General features: G+C 46.9%; 1 protein-coding gene across 1 annotated transcript in view; it reads left to right on the forward strand.

Annotated features, from left to right (window-relative positions):
- The window catches only part of CTNNBL1 (catenin beta like 1), a 55,922-nt gene extending 36,004 nt beyond the window's left edge, over positions 1-19,918 (forward strand). Inside the window, exons 12-16 of the mRNA XM_059827163.1 lie at positions 5,753-5,850; positions 6,963-7,043; positions 13,446-13,583; positions 14,205-14,277; positions 19,769-19,918. Of these exons, the coding sequence (XP_059683146.1) occupies positions 5,753-5,850; positions 6,963-7,043; positions 13,446-13,583; positions 14,205-14,277; positions 19,769-19,857 (479 nt within the window). The 3' untranslated portion in view covers positions 19,858-19,918. The remainder of the gene's footprint in view (positions 1-5,752; positions 5,851-6,962; positions 7,044-13,445; positions 13,584-14,204; positions 14,278-19,768) is intronic.
- The last annotated feature ends 1,230 nt before the right edge of the window (positions 19,919-21,148 follow it).

The following is a 21,148-nucleotide window of genomic DNA, read 5'->3' on the forward strand; positions in this document are numbered from 1 at the left end:
AACGCATTTCGTATGCATCTGAAAGCTGTGCAGAGGAGAAACTCCAGAAGTCACCTCTTGGCACTTCTCTTCTGCTGTGGATTTAGGCTGGGGTGGACACACGCCTGGTCCCAGGGTGTTTTGGCAGCATGGCCTCGGTGCGAGCATCCGCCCTCCCGGAGCTGGGGAGCTGCTGGTCCTTAGGATGTGCCGGGGGCTTTGTCCGGTAGACAGACCTGAAGCCGCAGAGTTTTGTGTGGAGGAAGGGTAGAAGTTTCTGAAAGAGCTGGCTTTTTTTTTTTTTTCTGGTACTTTCCTGCTCCTAATTAGAAACCACAATTTATCTTGAGTTCTTTACAAGACAGAAGGCTCTTAAATGTGTTCTACTGGGTGCACCAGAATATCCTGCTCCTCCACTGAATAGGTGCTGTCCCCCTGCACCCAGAAGTGCACGCCTTCCCCTTCCTCCCGGAGGATGCTTGCCTCATCTGCAGCAGTATTGCAGGGGAGCGTGCTTGAGCTTCCTCCCCTGCAAGGCAGATGTCCGTTATAATGAAATGTAAAAAAAAAAGGGGGGGGGGGGGGGGGAATAAAGGCAGAGGAGTGTAATGTTACAGCTTGATTTGACAGGACCTCCTGCTGTTGCAGCTGCCAGTGCCAGCCATGGAATAGATTAATCTGTATTCCAACACGCCGCAGCTGAAGTCAAGATCGATCTAATTAGGGTATTTTAAACACTGCTTGCATTCTGAAGTCTTCGTGCCTGTCTGGAAAGGGAAAGGCTCCCCAGAGCTCGAGGTGATCCTGGTCTAAGCAGGACTCTGGTGCGGCTGGGTGAGCACACACGATGTGACCTGCCTAGAACCAGGGATGTGGCTGGCACGGTGCGCGGCACTGCCGCATCAGCATTGTGGAGAGTAACGGGTACGTGCAGGTGAACCAGCCAATGGGGCAGAAAACGGTGTTATCTGCTGATAAGAAAGATGCCTCTGTCTTCCCATATACATGAATTTGTGAGATTTTGGGATGTTCATATGAAAAACAGTTGTTATTGATGCATACTAGCTGCCAGCTGATAACTGTTACTCCTTTAAAGGGATCTTCGGTGGTGCTCGGCTTGGCTCGTTCTGGCGTTTGCTTTTCAAAAGAAATACATTTAGTCGTTCTTCAAAATGGGGGCTAGGCAGCCACTTCTGCCTCTGGTCTTGTCTGTTGCCCTCCTTGAAAATAACTCTCTTTGTGCAGGTGATGCGGACTTTGGCTGAGCGTTGGCACGATTATTGAGAAGTTCCCGAAATATTCAGAGGCAGGCGGGCCGCTCGAGGTGTCACCCGAGGGCGATGTGCAGCTTGTGGCCTCTGCCTGTCAGCTGAGATCAAAGCTGGGCAGCTGCAGGTTTTGCTTTCTGAGGACTCAGAACAGCACCAGCCACTAATCGTGTTCCAAAGAAGGTCCGACCCTGAGTGAATATTGTGATGACAGACTTTTACAATTTTGTGTATGGAAGAGATATGTTGGTGCAGTCCGTGGGAAGATGGTGAGACCCCCACGTCCACAGAAACCTTCACTCCCGGGTTAACACCTCTCACTTCTGATTGCTTGTGTAAATGCTTTAATCCATTGAATAATGGATTCAGCCACTTATCCCGCAGCACTTCTCTTACCCCATGGTTTGTCCCGATTTTGGCTGGTGTCCTTGCACATGGATGTTGGTGTTTATTGGGCCAGGAGCTGCATTATGGCATAATGGGAGTATGAAACACACTAGTGCATTTTTTTCAGGAAGCTGATCAGAAAAAGGTTTACATAGTTCAGAAATATTTCTGTACATTTTTTTTTTTTTTTTAACATTTTGACCAGGCAACTAAATATTTCCCGGATTTTCTGGAGTGATATGTTGAAAGAATAACCTCATTCTTAAAAAACCTGTGTCAGCTTCTTTAGACTTCTCAGTAGTTTTAAAGATTTTATTGATAAAATGGATAGATATCTGCATATGAGCACCAAAGCAAAAATGACGGCTAAAATACATTTTCTAGTAAAGGAGTATTGGAAAAAAGCAATGAAGATCTATCATTGGTGAGAATATTACTACTAAAATACTGTGTCAACACCTCTAAACACTTCCAAAAAAAGAAGGTTTGGGGAAAAAATAGTGTGAAATCCAGAACGCTGGCTTCTTTCTAAAACAGCAGAGCATCTGTTGGGATGTTTTAAAAAAAAAAAAAAAAAAAAAAAAATCTTCATTTTTAATTTTTTTTTTCACCTTAAGAAAATAGAATCTTGCAAGGACTTTGGAGGCTTTTACAGTATTTTTAATGTAGACACTTAATTTGGTGTCACTTTTTGTGGAATAACTGTTTCTCTGCAGCGAGAGTGTGCACTGACATACCCAGAGCCATCCTTCACCCCCATGTTATCCTGTCAAAATGACAGAGCAGCCACACAGTACTGGCTACCCGATAAACCTGTTATCTCCCCTGCTCCTCCTGCCAGCAGCTCTCCCAATCTCTTTGGTACATGAAAAATTGACACCACCTCAGGCAGAAATCTGTTTCTAAGGAAGCTACATTTATAAGTAGCTAATGAAATGGTGTGGGTGCGTGCATGTGTACAGCCTCTTCTGTTTGCTGCCCCTGTGTAGTATGCAGATAATCTGTGCTGCGGAGAGGGCAGACACAACTTGGACAAGCAGCCTGTGTGACTTCGCCTTTCCGTGGAAGCGTAAGCTGGCAGTTAGTGCAGAAGCTCCCTGCAAACACGACGGTGTCGCTTGTTCTTTGTACACTGGTGCAATTGATCAAGGCTTCTGGTGGCTCCAGGCTAGGCAGCGCCGTGGAAATGCACGTTAAAATGGTTTGACGGCAATAAGATGGTGATCCCTTTCCTCTGCACGTTGTGTTTTCCTTTCTGAAAATAACAACTCTTGACAGCCCTTATCCTCTCCCCACCACTGTGGGAGAGGAAATGTTTATGGCCATTATTGTTCATCAGTCTTAACCAGCAAGACTAAAGTGAGGACATCTTCAAGAAGTTACAGTTTTAAATATATTGAGATATCTAAAACGTAAGGTCTGTGTGTAATGCCGACCTGTAGGCAGGAAGCAATACCAAATGATTTGGCAAGGGAGATAAACTCATGCCTCTCTCATTTGCTTTGTGCCTTGGTGCTTGGCTTTATTTCCCCATATTAAAACCATATACTCTTTGATATTGCCAACATAATTTCTGGTGTTGGCATACATTTTGCAAATGATTTGCATCTCTGCATCTCCTGTGATACCGGGGGCGCAGAAGTGGGGTGTGTGGCCGCTCTGCTTCCCTAGCACAAGAAAGGAAAGGCGGACATCCTCCCGGGGCTCCTTCCCTCACCTCAGATGGGCTCCCAGGGACGAGTCGGTTCCTCTACCCTGGGAAGTGTTCATGGGCAAAATGAGAAAGAGCCAGAGCACGAGAGCGGTAACGAGAGCTTGACTCAAACTGTTTCAAACCCAGCATGATTTTATAAGTATATTGTATATAAATTGCACTTAAAACTGGTGAATCCTTCTGAATAAACAGGGACACAGGAGGCACTTGCTTTTGTACTTCACTGAAGCCTGGTACAACCGTTAGTGGTTAAAGAAGTGTAAGACACCCTGTGTGAAAAGGCGGGCTTTTGGAGAAGATCATGTTGCTTTCTGTTCCTCAAGGAGCAAAGAGCTCAAGGCCCCATGCAGAAACACTGTGGTTTTGAAGACCGTTTGAACCCGGTGCTTTGCAGCAGCTGGCTGCAGTGAGGCCGTGCACCGCGCTGGTGCTCAGGAGGAGCTTCTGAAAGGTGTGCGAGGCACAAAAGCAGCAATGCCACAAAAGCAGTGTCCTCCAGGGCTCAGTTTTGGGGCTGGTCTTGTTTAATGTATTTATCGATGATCTGGATGAGGGGATCGAGTGCACCCTCAGTAAGTTTGCAGGTGACACCAAGTTGGGTGGGAGTGTTGATCTGCTGGAGGGTGGGAAGGCTCTGCAGAGGGATCTGGACAGGCTGGATCGATGGGCCAAGGTCAATGGTATGAGGTTCAACAAGGCCAAGTGCCGGGTCCTGCACTTGGGTCACAACCACCCCATGCAACGCTACAGGCTTGGGGACGAGTGGCTGGAAAGCTGCCCGGCGGAAAAGGACCTGGGGGTGCTGGTTGACAGCCGGCTGAAGATGAGCCAGCAGTGTGCCCAGGTGGCCAAGGAGGCCAACGGCATCCTGGCCTGTATCAGAAATGGTGTGGCCAGCAGGAGTAGGGAAGGGATCGTGCCCCTGTACTCGGCGCTGGTGAGGCCGCACCTCAAATAATGTGTTCTGTTTTGGGCCCCTCACTACAAGAAGGACATTGAGGTGCTGGAGCGTGTCCAGAGAAGGGCGACGGAGCTGGTGAGGGGTCTGGAGCACAAGTCTGATGAGGAGCGGCTGAGGGAGCTGGGGTTGTTCAGTCTGGAGAAGAGGAGGCTGAGGGGAGACCTCATCGCTCTCTACAACTGCCTGAAAGGGGGTTGTGGTGAGGTGGGTGTTGGTCTCTTCTCCCAAGTGACAAGTGACAGGACAAGAGGAAATGGCCTCAAGTTTCACCAGGGGAGGTTCAGGCTGGATATTAGGAAAAATGTCTTTCCTGAGAGAGTGGTGAAGCCCTGGAACAGGCTGCCCAGGGAGGTGGTGGAGTCACCATCCCTGGAGGGGTTCAAGGAACGTGTGGACATGGCACTGTGGGACATGGTTTAGTGGGCATGGTGGGGTTGGGGTTAGGGTTGGATTTGATGATCTTACAGGTCTTTTCCAACCTTAATGATTCTGTGGTTCTGTGAACGCCACACGGCCCTTCGGCACCTCCTTTGGTGGTCCCCCACCGATGGACATCTGTGTTCCTGCAGAAGTCATCCTCAGAGCTCAGTCCTGCTCCTCAGGAGCAGACCAGCACTGCTGGGGGTTTGAGGCACTTGGTTCCGTCACCTTTCAGAGTGAAGTTGTGGCTGGACGTTAACACCAATGTTGTCTCTTGTGTACTTGCAGTGTTGACTTTTTACTTGGCTCCAAGGTTTGTGCTGTAAAATATGACTCCCAAAGTGCAACTGAGAAAACTGTAGAATACATTTATTTTATCGTTTCTGGTTTGTTGTGGCATGTTCATATTCAATCCACGGGATTTTCTGTAAATAAGTGGTTTGTTTGAGGATTTTTCCCTCTAGCTAGTACCAGTTAAGTGTCTGTAGGAGCTGCATGCTGGCACAGTTATTCCTTTCTCAAGCTTTTGTGTTTCAGTGACCGTTCCTGTTTGACAAACTAAGGGTCATTTGAGTGACAGTGCTGGCTTCGGCCAGGATTCCTTTTAGCCCCAAGGGAGAAGGCAGCGTGCTGTGCCTTTAGCTGTGATGGGGGTGCCAAAAAGAGTGTGTGCTCTAAGGCCTGGGGGGGTAAACTGGAGCAGAATTTGTGCTTTATGTAAGGCTCTTTTTTCAGGTCACCAAGGAAAAGTAGGATCCGTATTAGCAGGAGTAGTGCAGCAGAGCCAGAGGAGACCTCGCTAGCTGGGCTGCGATGGGCGAGGAGCTGTCTGTGCTCCCTGCAAACACGGCTTGCTGCTCACGCTGCCGCTCTGCCTCCGCTCACCGGTGATGGGAAGGAACCAGGGTTCTGCTTATCAACAGCTACATGTGGGAGTGCTAGTAGTAAATTTAATGGCATGTTACAGAGAAAATAAGCTCCTGTTCCTGATCTCAGCATGCAATTTTCATTTTGTATCTCCAGAACATGTCTGTTCCATCCTGGCCTCTCTTCTGCGAAACCTGAGAGGGCAGCAGAGGACACGGTTACTGAATAAATTCACAGAGAATGACAGTGAGAAGGTGAGTGCTGAATATGTGTGTGCAGTCTCTGGGCTACCAGGCTGGGAGGATACTTGATAACGGCAGGGTGCCTGTGTGCTCTCGCTAAGTTACTGAACAGCCATTATTGTACCTGCCTGTACTTGTACTCTCACAGGCCATCGTTCTCCCATTCATGTTGTTATCTACAAACTGGAGAACTGGAAATACCTTTAGTGCTTGGCCTCCCACATCACATGTGCTCTTGTTATCCGGTGTTCTTGCACATGGTAGTAGCGATTCTCAGCCCTGGGCAGTGGCTCTCTGCTGAAGCCTGATCATGTAACAGGTGTTGTGTGGTGTTACATTGTGCTGGCTCTGTGAGACCAGGGCAGTGTGGAAAGGTGCCGGTCTTTTCTAGTCAAGCTCTTCTGCAGAGAGTTCAGGCATTGCTATAGTATACATTTAATGTTCCCCATTCCTCTCCTAGAATGTGTCCCTTTAGTGGTGTTTACTCTGGGAAGTTCTTTCTGAAATATTTACATGGTGGTGGATAGATCAAACAGCTGCAAAACAGAAACAGCAGCTTTTGCAAACCAGTAATTCCCAAGGGATTTGTAAATTCTGCCACTGGGGAAATACTGATTCCTTAGGATTCCTCATTAGTGTGTCTTAAAGGTGTTTTTCATAACCTGTTCTACCAATTGCAGAAAATTTCCCATTACTAAATAGGCTTTCAGTTGCCTAATACAGTTCGGAGGAGAGCAGGAGAGCCGTAACACGTCTTGATACATTTAACATAAGCTCAGCTGCATACAGCACAGAAAGGTCCATTGAAGAAACCAGGAGAACTGGAGAACCACAGCACAGGAGAGCAAGCAAGCTAGGGACACGTGTCTATTTGCTATCTTTTAGCTGGAGCTGATGAGACCATATTGTGATACAGGATTGCATTCAAATGCTTGCAGACGCAGCGTGCTCATCCAACGAATGGTTGTACCATCCTTCTGTAATGTATTCCTTCCTGTGAGTGACAGAATTGTCTGTTACTTTGCAAAGACTGCAGCTGGGAGGAAAACATCATAGCATGAAGGATTAAAGATGATTGCATTGTTCTTTTTTCTTGCTTAGGTCTCTCTCTTCTGCCCTTGCAGGTTGATAGGCTGATGGAACTGTATTTTAAGTACCTGGATGCAATGCAGGCAGCTGATAAGAAGATTGATGGAGAGAAACATGTATGTATTGCTTAAGTTTTGCCAGCTCATGTCTACAATACCTCTGCACAGGCATGTCATCTGCACAGAACTTCTGGCTCAGCCAGGTCACTCTTCTGAGCCATGCCTTCATACCCATGCTGTTACCTCTTAATTCCTGTTGCGCTGCTCTCCAGTTTCCAGTTAACCTCAGATAAAATGGGCTGAGAACTTCTCTACACCAAGTGCTTCTGGCCTTTTCTTAGAGTGAATTTTACTAGGAGGGCCTAAGTCTGTGCTTCAGTTTGCCTTCACTTTTACTTGGCTGAAATCTTGCTTGGTTCGGCAGATGGAGAGTAAGTGAAATGCAGAGAGACAATTACATGATAATGTGCAAGGCCTCCTACCCCGGTCTTTAGAGTTCTGATCAGCTGCAAGAAAGCGTCTATTTTGATTAGCTAGATGAGGCTGCAGCCAAAGGCTGGTGAGCTCTCTGCACACCAGCAGTGAATCGTTTTGAATGACATGAGCCTTGGTACCACATAGTACTTTCTTGGAACTGAAGCTGGAACAGACTTTTTGAAAGAGAACCAACTGTTGGAGTCAGGAAGCAGCTTGCAGAGCTGTTAGCGAGCTTGGCCGGCTTCCCACAAGATAATCTGTATCAGCACTGAGGAGGGTGTGAGATTGATTAGCGCTGACGGAGAGTAATCACTGCAGCCACCGTCCCCGCACGCGGGCGAGCTCAGTGTGCCATGGGCTGCAGCCCCCTGCCAGGCTCTGACAAACAGCTGTCTGCCCACGGCCAAGGCTGCTTCTTTGGGCGCTGGCAAACATTCCGAGGGCATCGGAGCTCAGCACGCTGCTGCTGCTCAAAAAGACACGGGGGTGAGTGATGAATGGAAGTTGCTTTTGCTGCCAGCATTCAGGCTCCATATGGACAGCTGCAGCTTCACAAATGAACAGTGGCCTGAAGAAAAACAGCCTTTACCCTTTCCTGCTCTCCCTCCACGCTCCATTCATCCTCTTCGGAACAGAGCAAGAAATTATTTATTCTTTACATTTCAGTGTTGGTGTGTGGGTTTTAGAACTCAAAAAACAGAATGGATTTTTCTGGCTGAAGTCTTGTGATGTATGGGCAGCTCCTATATAAAGCCCTTAAATGCAACATGCAGAGCTAGTATACATGCCCTTTCTCCAAAAAGCTCCTGAAGCAGTCTGCAAATGTTAACACCTGTAGCAAGCAGCCAGCACAAAGCAGGAGTGAAGGGAATTTGAGAGTGAAGCAGCTTGTGTAGAAGCTCTTCAATTAATAATGTTAACCCATTCATGTTTATTGATGCACAAGAGAAGAGAAACCAAAGAATCTCAGATTTTCCTCCTGTGTCCAGAAGGCCACTGTGCTTTTGCCCCACTGCCGGGCTCTGTAAGCTGGAATGGCTAGAATAAATGGATCTCAATTCTTCACTCCTGTTACAGCTGATAACAGGATTTGGCAGAAACATCTCATGTGCAATATATTGGGCGCAATGTGTATGCAATACAATGTTGAGGTTCATTCCTAGCCTGGAACACTCTTGGAATTACCATTTGCTTTGTTTTGTAGTGTCCTCAAATGGTCAGTGGGAAATGGTCTGCTGAGATCTGAAGCAGCTCAAGCAGTTTCCCCGCGCAGAAGTAGGCAAAAGCCATCATTCTCTCTGTCGAATCACGGCATTGTCTGGCTGTGACAGGATTTATGGAGCACTTTAATGTTTCTAGTTGTGGCACATGAATCATTGAAGTGGATGGTATGAACAATTGGTGCTTTAGAAACTGTGCTATGTCACTTGAGGGCTTTTGACCTTTCTCTTGCAGTAAAGGACATAGTACCCCAAAAATCTGGAATACAGATCCTCACCTTTCTCCCTGCCCCAAAGAAAAAAAGATACCTGATGAGATTTTGCAGGTTCAGCCTATACTGAGAGCGAGATTCAGGTCTGATGGACAGAGTATCCTGGTGTAAGTCTTGCATTACAAGAAGCTAAAACCTGATTATACAAGGAATGACTTGAGTGTATCATACCTGATGTTTTATCTTTAGCAGTGCAGCTGGCATAAGAAGCTCCTGCAGTTCTCTTACTTTTTCTTTCTTTTAGCTTCGTTCATTTTAGTGATCTGGTTTATAGCCCAGCTCTTAAGCCTGTGGTGGTGAAGGTGTGGGAATAGTTGAGGGCAGAAGGGAGGGGAGGAATTTCTGAAGCCAGCTGTTTCTGAGGAAGATCGGTTGTAATGAAACTGCACCCTGAATCTGGACAATGAAACAGGATGAGGTCTGGAGGGAGAGCTTCTCTTCTTCTCAGTGTTACCTGCTTATTTGCTTCTGTGGAATCTATTCAGAAGTGATCAGAGGCGATAACTTGGTGATTACCCTAATTGCCATGTGAAACCCAGGAACAAAGTCCATGTGAGCATTTGTGTCCAACACCTGATGCCTATCTTAGCACTTTTCTCAGAGTTTTTAGTTAATGAAACCTAGAAAATATCTTGTCGCCCTCTCAAATTCTTTAATACTTTCTGTAGGAAATGGTGCAAAACCCTATGGCTTTTAACTCCCTCTAAAATGAGGCATAATTACAGGTGGCAACAATAGCCTCAGCATCTCTAAAAATGGTAGAAAAGACAGGAGATGGTTTAATATTTTTATAGTTCCACAGAAAATTATGCTCAGCAGGTTTATCTGATAAAATATTCTCACCAGACACTTTGCACTATAATGACTTACAAATTACATGCTAATTGTGCTACAGTTAAGTCATTCTATCCTTGAAAGGGAGAGGTGGAACTCCTAGCATGAGAGCAGCATCCACAGATTTGGATAACTGAAACAGGAATTTGTATTAGCCCAGCATTTCAGTTTGGTTTAGAAAGACTGAATTGCCTGGAGTTGTACTGGGGGCAGGACGAAGCGTCCTGGCAGGGGCTGGGTTAGTGCGAACACAACTGTGTTCGTGGGAGGGCGTGCGACTTCCGAAGTGCGGCTGAGTTCTCACTGTCTGTACGGCGCGCTTTTCCAGCTAATGGCCAGCAAGCTGAGGTAAGCTTTGAACTTTCTTGCCAAGACTGGTGGATCTTTAGGTGTCATGGCTGCCCTAACATGGTTCCCACTTCTTGCTGCTGAAGTTGTGCTCACGGTTTTGCAGGAGCTGCTGCTCTGTTTCTCCTGAGTCAGAAGTGATGGTATGCTTTTCAGCTCTTGCAGATTGCTGGCTCAATTTGCAGAAATTCAAGCGTGTTTCTGCCTGTAAGGCAGAAATGAAGGAAGTTCTTCCCACGGCAGAGGGCTCTGATGGTTTCTTGTGTGGTTCTGGGAGCTTCTTGGTCACCGTGGTGTGACCTGGATGCCTGCCTGCTCTCCTGGCTGCAGTAGAGTCCATGACTTGACTCCTAACCGTTCCGTGTTTCAAGGCAAACGGTGGTCAGTCTGCTGAAGAGACCGTGTCGACTGCAGCCTCTGCATGTGAAAGAGGCTCCTGGGGAGATCATTGTCACAGCTGTGAGCTGGAAGCAGATGGTCCTGGGCAGTCCTTGTTATGATGCTCTGATTTCACCTGAGGCTTCTGCTTGCTCCTCTCCTCTTGCAAGTGTCGGTCCCTGTCTCCTGCATGTCCTTTTTGACTAAGGGCTTAGCAATGACCTTGAGTTTAGCTATTAGCCTGTGTTCTCAAAGCACCTCCTGAGCATGGCTTGCATCACTTGCCCCTCCCCAGTAATACAGACAGAAAGTAGTAAGGGGGGAGAATCTGTACTTGGTGTAGGAGACAAGTTAGGACAGTTGTTTTCGTGCACGGCCATTTGGAGTCTTCTGGTGTATGGAGTGGCCTCGCCGTCCCACCCAGTGAGGAAGTAAAACAGGGATCCTGGCGGTGTTCTTTGTTCTCGATCAGTGCCCATCCTTTCTGCTCTGCCCAGCCTTGCTGTGTGTGCTGGGGAAGGTGACCGGTAGGTAAGGAGGATGCGGAGAATCTTTTGGGCTCTACTCCAGTGACTATGTGGAGTAGATCTGATCTTTTGTATAGCACTGGCAGATCCATTGTGTCTAGGTTTTGAGTCTCTACTTGACACCTCGAGGCCTGTCAGTCCTGCCTCATTAGTGTGAGAGAAGCTCATTTTAGCTTCACAGAAGCCCATCTTATTGCTGTCTTCTCCCATCAGCAAGGGGCATCTCAGTACATATTGTTGGCAGATTAGAAATGGCATCTGAGTGCTCATTTGGAGGTTAGCGACTTGACAGCTTTGAAAGAGAGACAAAGTGGAAAGGTGGCTATTTGGTACTGTACTGGGAGGCAGATTAGCATTTAAAGGGTGGTTGCGGTTTTAAAAAAAAAAAGACTGTGAAAAGGCACCTTAAAACTGTACTTGTCTTCTAATTCATATCTGCTTAATTTACTGGCACAAAATAATCTTGCTTCTCTGTCAAGAGGGGCTGTTACAACTGCTGCCTTCTCTGTGTAATCAAGACAGCAGTTGCCTGGATTCAGCTCCTGTGATCTCCGTGCTTGGATCAGAATACAGAACAGACACAGTCTTTGTTTCCTGCTCTGGAGACTCAAAATCCTGGCCTGTTCGTGTTTTTCTGTTCAGGAATTTAGCACTCTTGAGAAGAGTAGCCAATAAGCCTGTGCGTGGTGAGGAGGGTAAACAGTAGTTTGGGAATGAGTGCCTTGTCACCTTTCTGGAATGGGGTTTTTGGATATTTTAGTCAATATTCTGATCTCTTGCTAACCAGACTCAACATTGCTTAGCTTTAGACCAGATTTGATCAGATTCAAGCAATCTGGAATGGATTTAGGGTGAGGAAAGTCACTCCTTGCACAAAATTGGATTTTTCTTTTTTACTGGCAAGAGCTTGCATGCAAGTCTTGCCCCGTCATGCCTGCGCCCATGATTTTGAGAACCTGGAGTAAATTACAGTTGTGCAAATGCTGGAGTCTACAGGATCTGATGCTAAAGCATCCTGGGATGTAGCCAAAGCAGTTGACTTTATGGTAACTAGGCATTGTTTTTTATATTTAACTTGTTCTTTCACTGGCAAACTAGATTTCTAGGAGGAAAGGAAAAGTATTTCATTACCTGTGCTTTCCTCTATCACTTTTGGGAGGCAGTGGTAAACAGCTGTACTGCTAAGTCACTTAATCAGATTTCTGTATGGTAAGCATCCATTGCATTCTCTCCAGTGAGAAGTGCACAGAGTTAATTTACCTTCTTATGCCTGAAAGACTCTACCTACGATTAGATGCGAGGACTTGGCTTGACAGAACAGGAAAATTTGGTAGCCTACATCAGCTTTGGTGCTGGTGACCTTGCATGTGCTTGCCTGGAGCATGTGCACCCCAAGGAAGCGCTTCTTGTTGAGCATTACAGGTCCAGTGCTCTCGCTGGTGATGGCTCTAATGAGAAAATATTGCTCCGCTGGTGTGTGCCCACCTGCCAGCCGGCTGCATAATAAATCACACAAGCTGCGGCGAGCTAGCAGGGTCTGACAAGCTGCTTCCTCTGTTTAAGAACAAAACCAAAAAACAAACCCCAGAATGCAAAAGGTCACACGTGACATCAGTTACTTTGGCCTGTCGGTCTCCATGAAAATGGATGGCAGGTTCAGCTGGTGGACGTCGCCGGTCTTTCTCCAGGGGCAAACTGCTCTGAGCTTACTGCCGGGCTGCTTTTCCCAGTGTTTTGAAGCAGGTGCTCTGTCTGAACATGACGAGTGGAATGGCCTCTTGCCTTCCACCTTTGGCCTCTGTTTGGGCAGGTCTCGCTAGTGAAACGCCGTATGTGCAGAGGAAGAATGAACCATCGGCATTCCCGCAGAAGCCAGTGGTCTTCTGCTACCAGACCCCACCTGGGGTTTGGCCCCGTCAGTGTCCCTAACATAAAGCTGGAAGAGCAAAGCTGGGCATGTTGTACTTGTGCAGAATTTTCGGACTTGTTTTCTCATTCATCAATCGATGATAAAGTTGGAAGTCTGACAGGTCTTTGAGTCTGCTGGAGTCATGTTCTGCACTGCTTAACAGCACCCTCAAATGGCCAGTAAAAGAGCAGGTTTTTTGTTCTATTTTGACAAAGAACATATAAATAATAGATACACTGGTTTGTTCCATATTCACAGTCTAATCGCTCAATTTAGAAATGTAATTTGTATGTTTAAATTAAAATTTTAATTTGCAGATGGACACACTTCACAACCAGCAAAAGCAAAACCTGTTCCAAATTGAATGAAATGTTTTGTGAATTTAAATGAATTATTAAAAGCAGTACTTCTTTGGCGAGAAATATATGGATGTTAATGTTTTGGGGAACAAAGTGTTTCTTAAGAAACCGCAAATATCATCAACGTTTTGCCACTACTAGTGGGAAGTACTTTGAGAGACACCCATCACACCTTTTCTTTGTGTTGCTTTACAGGACATGGTGCGTCGGGGAGAGATAATAGACGATGACATGGAAGACGAATTCTATCTTCGTCGCCTGGATGCCGGTCTCTTTGTTCTACAGCTCATTTGTTACATCATGGCAGAGATCTGTAATGCCAATGTTCCCCAGGTAAAGCTGTATACAAGGTTGGCAGATCACCTGTGTTTCCATCCATGATACAAACAAGACTCTAAATCCTTGCAAATACTGCCTCGTTGAATAATCTTCTCTTTAATTCCCTTTTTGGGAGGAAACCTCCTGCTTATTGCACTTGTGTCCATACAGCTTCATCAAGTTACAGCAGTTAGGAGGGCATTAGTGGGTACAGAAGCTGATCATTGTCACTGAATTCATACAATCTGCCATGAGCGAGGTCACAGTTTGAAATGGAAAGGCCCTATTTCTGCCACTGCTGAGAGAGTAGTGGAAGGAGACGTTCTCTCAGAGGTCTCACAAGGGCACAGGCTGCAGCAGGTGACTTTTCTTGATTCATGCAAAATACTGCATCTCTGCGGGTGTGAATACATTGGGGTTTGTGAATATGTTATGTGGTTACTTGTACCTGTGCCACATGCCCTCCTGAGTGTTTCTGAATATGTGCTCTGGGACTGTGGACTAGCAAGGCTGTGTTGGGTTTTGTGGTGCTCAGCATTTCCTGCTCTTCCGTCAGAGAAAGTGGGGAATAAGGGCTTGTGCATGGTTTTGTGTTGTATTGGATATTACTTTCTTCTCTTTGCTGTCCCTGATCAGATTCGTCAGAGAGTCCATCAGATTCTGAACATGAGAGGCAGCTCCATTAAAATTGTTCGACACATCCTAAAGGGTGAGTTGAGATATTCCTATTCATGTTCCTCATCTCTACCAGCAACAGCTTGGTCATGACTTTCTAGGGTGAGCCTTCACATGTAATTCTCCTTGACTTCATGAGCATCTTCAGGCAGCAGTTGAGTAGTGTTCTGAGATCTGGGCAGGGCTGGAATCACCCTGATAAGAGGCATGCTTTACCTTGGGGTTAGGACACTTGCTGTTGTCTGCTGTCATGGGACAGCACATCACTTCGTGCTGCCATCAGCTGCAGACTGGCTGGAAGGCGCTGCTGACATTAATGCTAGAGTAAATATTTAAGGGAAGTGTATATGCATGCTAGAGGGAAGAATAGTGGAGTCTCATCGTTCATTAACATGGCCCTGCACTTTACCATCTGCACCATATTAGTATCCGTGGTGTATTTGTCTTGTTCTTAGTGTCAGATTAATATGGATTATAGCATTAAAGTATCCTCTGTAGCTTTAAAATGTAGCTGTTGTGATTTGCAACCCCAGTTTTAAAGTACTGCTTGTTATTTTTAATGCTTATGTTGAATTAGAGCAATGCTTATTTGAGCTGTGGCTCTCATCTGTAGCCTGCTGTCCTTCAGCAGAAGCAGCCAACTGAACGGGGGAAGAGGACAGGACTCAGACTCTCCCCACAGCCCCCTCTGAGCTGCGAGGCTTAGCTGGAGAGCTGGTAATCTGCTGCCCGCAGGAGGTGCCTCTTTATTTAGCCGAGGGTTGTGCAGGACGTGTCTGCTCCTGTGGTTTTCTGCTTTTGCTGCCTTGTTTTCGGTGAGGGGTGAGGAATCTCTCTCTCTTTTTCTCTTCTGGAGAGAAAGGAAGGTTGGCAGCATCTCCGGGGGTACTGGGCTGTGGGCTGTGTTGTTTTGATGTCTCTGCTTTCTTTGGGAATAACAATGATGTTCTCCTGGCCCTTTCTCTGTGCCCACCCCCCCCCCCCCCCCCCCCCCGGCAGGTACAGGCAGCTTTTTTCTTGCGAATCCTGTTGTTTTTCTCCATTCCCATACGCAGGAAATAAGGAAATCAGAAGGATGGCTCATATGACAAAATTAAGAGTGATTTTCTAACAGTGTGAGATTACTTGCAGCTATAGGCAATCTCTTTGGCCCTTGTCCTTTGCCAGCAAGTGCAAGTTAATGGCTGCTGATGAACAGGGTGGACTGGATAGCTCTTTTCTGCTTTTAATTGTGATACTCAACAATTCCTGCCTCCAGACTGTCCATTTCCAACATAGGGCATGGCTCACATCCATTTTCAGATTCCCACGCCTGACCTGGGCCATGGGTGCCTCAGGGATTTGTCTGCACATCTCACTGCATTTACACACTTCACGTTCATGTCTTTGGTTTGTTGATTTACATACAAAGCTGAATTGGAGGGCAGCTGCATTAAAATTTCATCTGATTCCTTCTTTCACAAACAGTGACTTGCATTGTGAAACTTGTTCAGTGGTTTTATCATGTCTTGCAAGCTGCGGATTGTACAGCAGGTTCAGTACTCTCAGCAGTAGCGCATTCTCTGCCCGAAGAGGCCACACATGGCATGTTAATAATACAGGTGATGGGTACAGTATTTGGGGCTCTGTCTTCAGCTCTCCCCATGCTTGCCATCACAATTGTCAATGACCTTAGAAATAAATTTGTTGGTGGGCCCTTGTGAAATACCGCAGTGGGGCCCAGAAGATTCCTCCCAGGTAGGAGCAGCGCTGAGCTTATCTGCAGTCTGTGCTGGTGAAATTTAAGTTTTTCAGTAGTTGCACACCTGTGTCCAAATATGTTGTCAGTGTAGATTCACCGTCTTTTAACAGAATTGACACCACGGACAAGTACCTGCCTCTCCAAAGGAGTTGGTTTGTTGAATGCAGCTTGCCTGTTGGAGTAGTGGGTTTGGCTGTGGACCCTGGAAGCATGCCTCCCTGGGGGGGCTGGGGGACCAGCGAGGGATTTCCGAAATTTAATTGGTGTCTGGACTGTAGGACTTTCTATCCCAAATGACTGAGAGGTTGGGAGCCTTGAACCTTTACTGAAATGTTTCCAGGCCACTTTCCAACTTGCTCTCAGGACAGATGAGGGCTGGTTTATTTTTGCTTTTTGTTCAGTGTTTTGCTCTTGTTCAGTTTTTATTTTCTATTTTTGCATACTAATTAGGTGCTTGGTTTTTAGTTTGATTTTTATGGCCTACATATTCTCCATGTTTCTCTGGCAACCTGACAGCTGATGGATCCCTTGGGGTTGCTCAGAATTACTTACGATGCAAGCGAGGAAGCAAGACTGTTTTCTTATGGTAGGGCTTTCAGGGGGGAGGAGTGGGCATGGAATAACTGAAGGCTCATTAAATGCACTTCTGCAGGCTGACCAGTCCTCCCACAGTTCCCTTTTCTTGAAGATGAAGCATTACTTGCAACGGGACACGTAGTTTATCCTTTGGAAGAAAATGACTGAACAGTGTGCGCCTTGGCTGGGGGGATGTTTCTGGGATGGAGACTGGTATTCATGACAGCAAGTGGTGTCTGTATCTTGGGGCAATTCTTGGTCTCCATCTCTCTCATTGGGAATAGAGTGAGGCACAGACCTCTCTAACTAGCGATACTTGGCCCTGGAATGGGAAAGCACGCCGTTCCTTACTGATCCAGAGAGACCAGCCTTTGGTACCTGCTGCCTTTGGGGAGCTGCTCTCAGAGGAGCCCTGCAGGAGCTGAGGTGGAGAGGTCCCTCCCCAGAAGCAGACAGGCGATGCCTGGTTAGAGATCTGGTTTCAGTGAAGGTAATAGGCACATCAGGGAGCTGGAAAGGTGGAATGTCTGTTGAATGTTATAAACCAAACCTGTTAGCATGGGTAATCAAAAACAAAAGGTAGATATGTTATGAGGACTGTGCTAAATTTGGCCTGTGGTCCCTCAGTATGTGCAGGCTTTATAGCTTCCAATATCCATTACAAGCTTCAATATTTCCCTATTGATTTTTACTGTTCTGTAACCATTGTATTTTGTCTAATGAAGCAGAAACCAATCTTAGGTCCTTTCCCTTTGTATAGCTACAGCAATGTGTAAGCTATGTTTAACTGTTGGCAGGGGGAGCTTACATTTGATTTTTTTGCTGTCTCACTGAAGTGGTGGAATTTTAAATGAAAAAGTAAATGCATAAAACCTTGGTGGGAGGGGTGGGTTTTTTAAGCCTGGTTCTGGGGGTTTTATCTGGTCTCTTCAAATTAGCATTAGCAACTGTTGGTAACCCAGTAAACAGTCTGCCTTGGGAGTCACTGGGATTTTAGTCTTACGAAGCCTAAATATTTAGAAGGAAAAACGCTGAGCTTTTGGACCAGATTAGAGGAGTTTGTGGCTTGCTCTTGTCTGAGTGATCTCACTGGGACAATAGAAGGGCAGTGTCATTAGTGGCACTCGGCAGTTTCCCTGCTTGAGTTGTATGTTCAAGTACTTGAGCAGTCCTTAAAGCCAAAACCGGAGCTGGGCCACGAGCCCGCTGCCTGCCAGGCGGATGCTTTGAGCACAGAGCTCTGCCTGCAGCCGGGGCTGACCTGGCCGGCCCCAGCGCTGTGCCAGGCTCAGAGACCATGTCTGTCCCTCACGTGCATGACCTGAGCTGTCGAGAGGTAGCGGCAGGCAGGGAAGCGTTGTTGCCCTTGGGCTGCAATAAACACAGGCAATTGCAGTTGCTGCATCTGTTTCAGAGGCACTTACTCTGACAAAGCACGGAAAGGGCTCGCTGGGGACAGAGCCTGCTCCTCCGCGAGCTCCCTGCAGGCATGGTTGCTGACAGAAAGCTCTAGTGCTGCCCGAAGGGGACCGGAGAACCTGAGCTAAACGCTCTCCTTAGCTGGTGCTTTCCCCTGGGACGGTAACCCCGTCTCTGCCGCAGTGGGGTTTATCTCCTGCCAGAAGCGGGTGGCAGGTTTTGATCCCTGGACGCCGTGGTGCAGCCCTTTGCTAAAGCGCGCAAACTGCAGCGGAGCTGATGCCGGGCTGCTGGGGCCTTGCCCCTACGCAATTAGCCAATACCTAGGTAGCTACAACAAATCTATTACGTTGCCGCTATCTTCGTGAAGTGCGATGGAGAGTTTCTCCTCCATCTGAGGGAAGAGTTCCCTGTGCTGGTCCCCCTTCTCCAGGACAGTGAGGAGGTCAGGTTCACTTGCAGCAAACCTCAGTGTTACCTGCCTGCTCTTGTTACAGGTACTGTAGCAGTTTATAAATATTAAAAGAATTTCTCCCAGAGGCCCTGGCAAAGAACTCTGCTTCTTGTATGTGGAGAGAGAGTGCACGCAGGAGGGAAAACTCACACATCAGCTAACTTCTCCCTGTCCTCACTCTTTTCAGTGCTCTTATAATAAAGGCTTTGATGGAGCTCAGAAGCATGTAGCAGTGCTGAACGTATAAATATTAAAGCATACTTTCTACAGCAACTTACCATTCAGATGCTGAATACAAGCTGTTCTGTTTGTTTAGGAAGAAGGGAAAGAATGTGAGAAGGCGGAGGCTGAAAAACACCGTCTAACCAGGCAGTCTGCTCCTGATTTACTAAGATTTGTTCAGCTCCTTGCTTTCACAGCTCAAAACCTGCTTTTTTCATTTTTTTTCTTTTTAAGCCATCTTTGAATATGCAGGTTCTGGTGGTGGGAAGGAGGGAGCTGGTACGGGGACGAGAGCTGCCAGCTTTAAATGAACGTCAGGAAGGAGAGCTGCAGAGGAAGGTTTTGGTTCCACGGTGTCTGGCCGTGTGCGTGGATAGGCAAGACCTTGATCAGGGTCTTGTATCCTCTGCCTGAAGACAAGGAGTTTCTTTTGTAGTTAAATCTGAACTGGTGTGTTTTCTTCCATATGGGTTAAAAGCACTTGTAGACTGGGGAGTTGGTCTCTACTTGACAAAAATCCTCATTCAGGATGCTTGGACAACAGACAGCTTAAAGCCAGGGATAGGAATGTTTAACGGCTGTGTAACAATCCCTGCCTGACCTTTCCTGATGATACTCAGCGTTAAAAGGGACCAGGAAAGCCAGTGTTGTCCAGGACTGTTTTGAATTTCTTGGGCTGAGAGAGGCCAGCGATACGACTGTCCAGTTCGAACAGCTGCCAGGGGGCTGCTCCGTTGGGATAACAGAGGAGTGGGGAGGAACACCTGGCCTGTCACCCTTCTAAATGGTTAGACGCCGGGGAACGGGTACTGCCTCTGGGTGCTAGTGTCTGCTTGGGCTTGTTGTGCTGCTTAGTGACGAGAGCAGGACGTTCTGCTGTGGTCTCTGTTTGCTACAAAAGCTTTCAATGAGGGGTCAGTAGATGTTTATTATGCAAAGCTTTAACCCTGGGGATGGGGAGAAAAACCATCAACGCTCCTTGTATAAATTCCCGTTCAGTTGTTGGCAGCGGACACAGATTTAGATTCTGCTGTGGTACCTGCAGGAGAAGGTGCCCATCGTTCATTAGTATCTCGCTCAAAGCCTGTTGTCTGTCTGCTTTCTCCCCCGCAGAGTACGCGGAGAACATCGGGGATGGGAAGAACCAGGAGTTTCGGGAGAGCGAGCAGAAGCGGATCCTGGATTTGCTGGAGAATTTCTGAGGACTCGGGGGCTGAACTCCATGTCTGCCCACGAGGACACAGCATCTGGTTATCCCTCTGTCTGTTGCTCTCCTCCAGCCTTGTTTGCACGATAAAAGTGATGTTTCTATGAAACTGCTTCTAAATGGGATTTTGGAGATATTAAAGATAGTTTGCTTTTTGTTTTTTTATTCCTTGTTTGTTATTTAAGTAGCCTGCTGTGAGTGGGATTGCAGCTGCGTGCCTTCCAGAAGGGCAGCTCAAGATTTTTCCTTTTTTTTTTTTTCCCCTAAGTCAAACTGCAGTGATCAGAGTGAAACAATACAACAGTATAGGCATTAGAAGGAGGGCAAAGAGGAAGCCCAGATAGCTCAAGATGTTGTTAGCAAGTTATTCCAACCTGGTACATTAATGAAAATGTGCAACCCGCTGTACTGATGCAAACTGGGGAGGCTGACGTGTTGGTATGTGTCCAGTACAGCTGTTCTTCAGTGGCAGAGGGAAACCAGGAATCAACCACATTTGCCATTCTTGCTAAATCTTCCCAAAGGTGAGTCAGAATTAAAGGCAAGTTTTGGCACAGGGCAGTCAGCCGTCACGCTTCCTGAAGGGGATGTTGGAGTGAGTCTGCCCAGGTTATACTCAAAACTAAGAGGGAAGGTAAGAAATCAATAAAATGCCCGAATTCCATTGACTTCCTTTCACAGTCGGCTTTAGGACTTGGCTGTGCTTGTTCTGTAGAAAAATCAGTATTCTGATTCTTGAGCTGGGAGTCCGGCTTTTTATAGCAGCAATAAGTTCACCAATAGAAGAGGGCACACCCACTCTGTCAGCCTTTTCGGGTGCGCTGTGGGAGCTGCGGAAAGACCAAGCGATTTGCCTCTGACCGACTGACTGATTGCAGCGGAACAGGCTGCAGCTCATTTCTCTGTTACACTTCTGCACTTGCAGCGTAATTTTAGATGCCAGCATGCCAAACCCCACCGCTTCCCTGAGCAGTGACTCCCAACTGGGACAAGAAGTAGTTGAGAATATTTTCCCGCATCCTCTTTTCTTCTGGTAAAGTTAATGACTGTCATCACAAAACACCGCAGCTCCAGCAAGCTGGGCCTTGCCTAATTTAGAGAGATTTGCATGCTGGCAGCATTCATTTTTTATCTCCAAGAAAAATGCACTGTCAGGGAAGCTTAAAGGCTTCCTTCAATCATGACTGCGTAGGCACTGCTGGCCTGGGTGCTATCAAATGCTGTTATTCAGGGGATCAACATGGAAGTCATGGTTTCAGCAGCCACGAAAAACTGCAAAAATACAT

Source organism: Gavia stellata, chromosome 20 (genome assembly GCF_030936135.1).
Source record: "Gavia stellata isolate bGavSte3 chromosome 20, bGavSte3.hap2, whole genome shotgun sequence".
Taxonomy (NCBI): domain Eukaryota; kingdom Metazoa; phylum Chordata; class Aves; order Gaviiformes; family Gaviidae; genus Gavia; species Gavia stellata.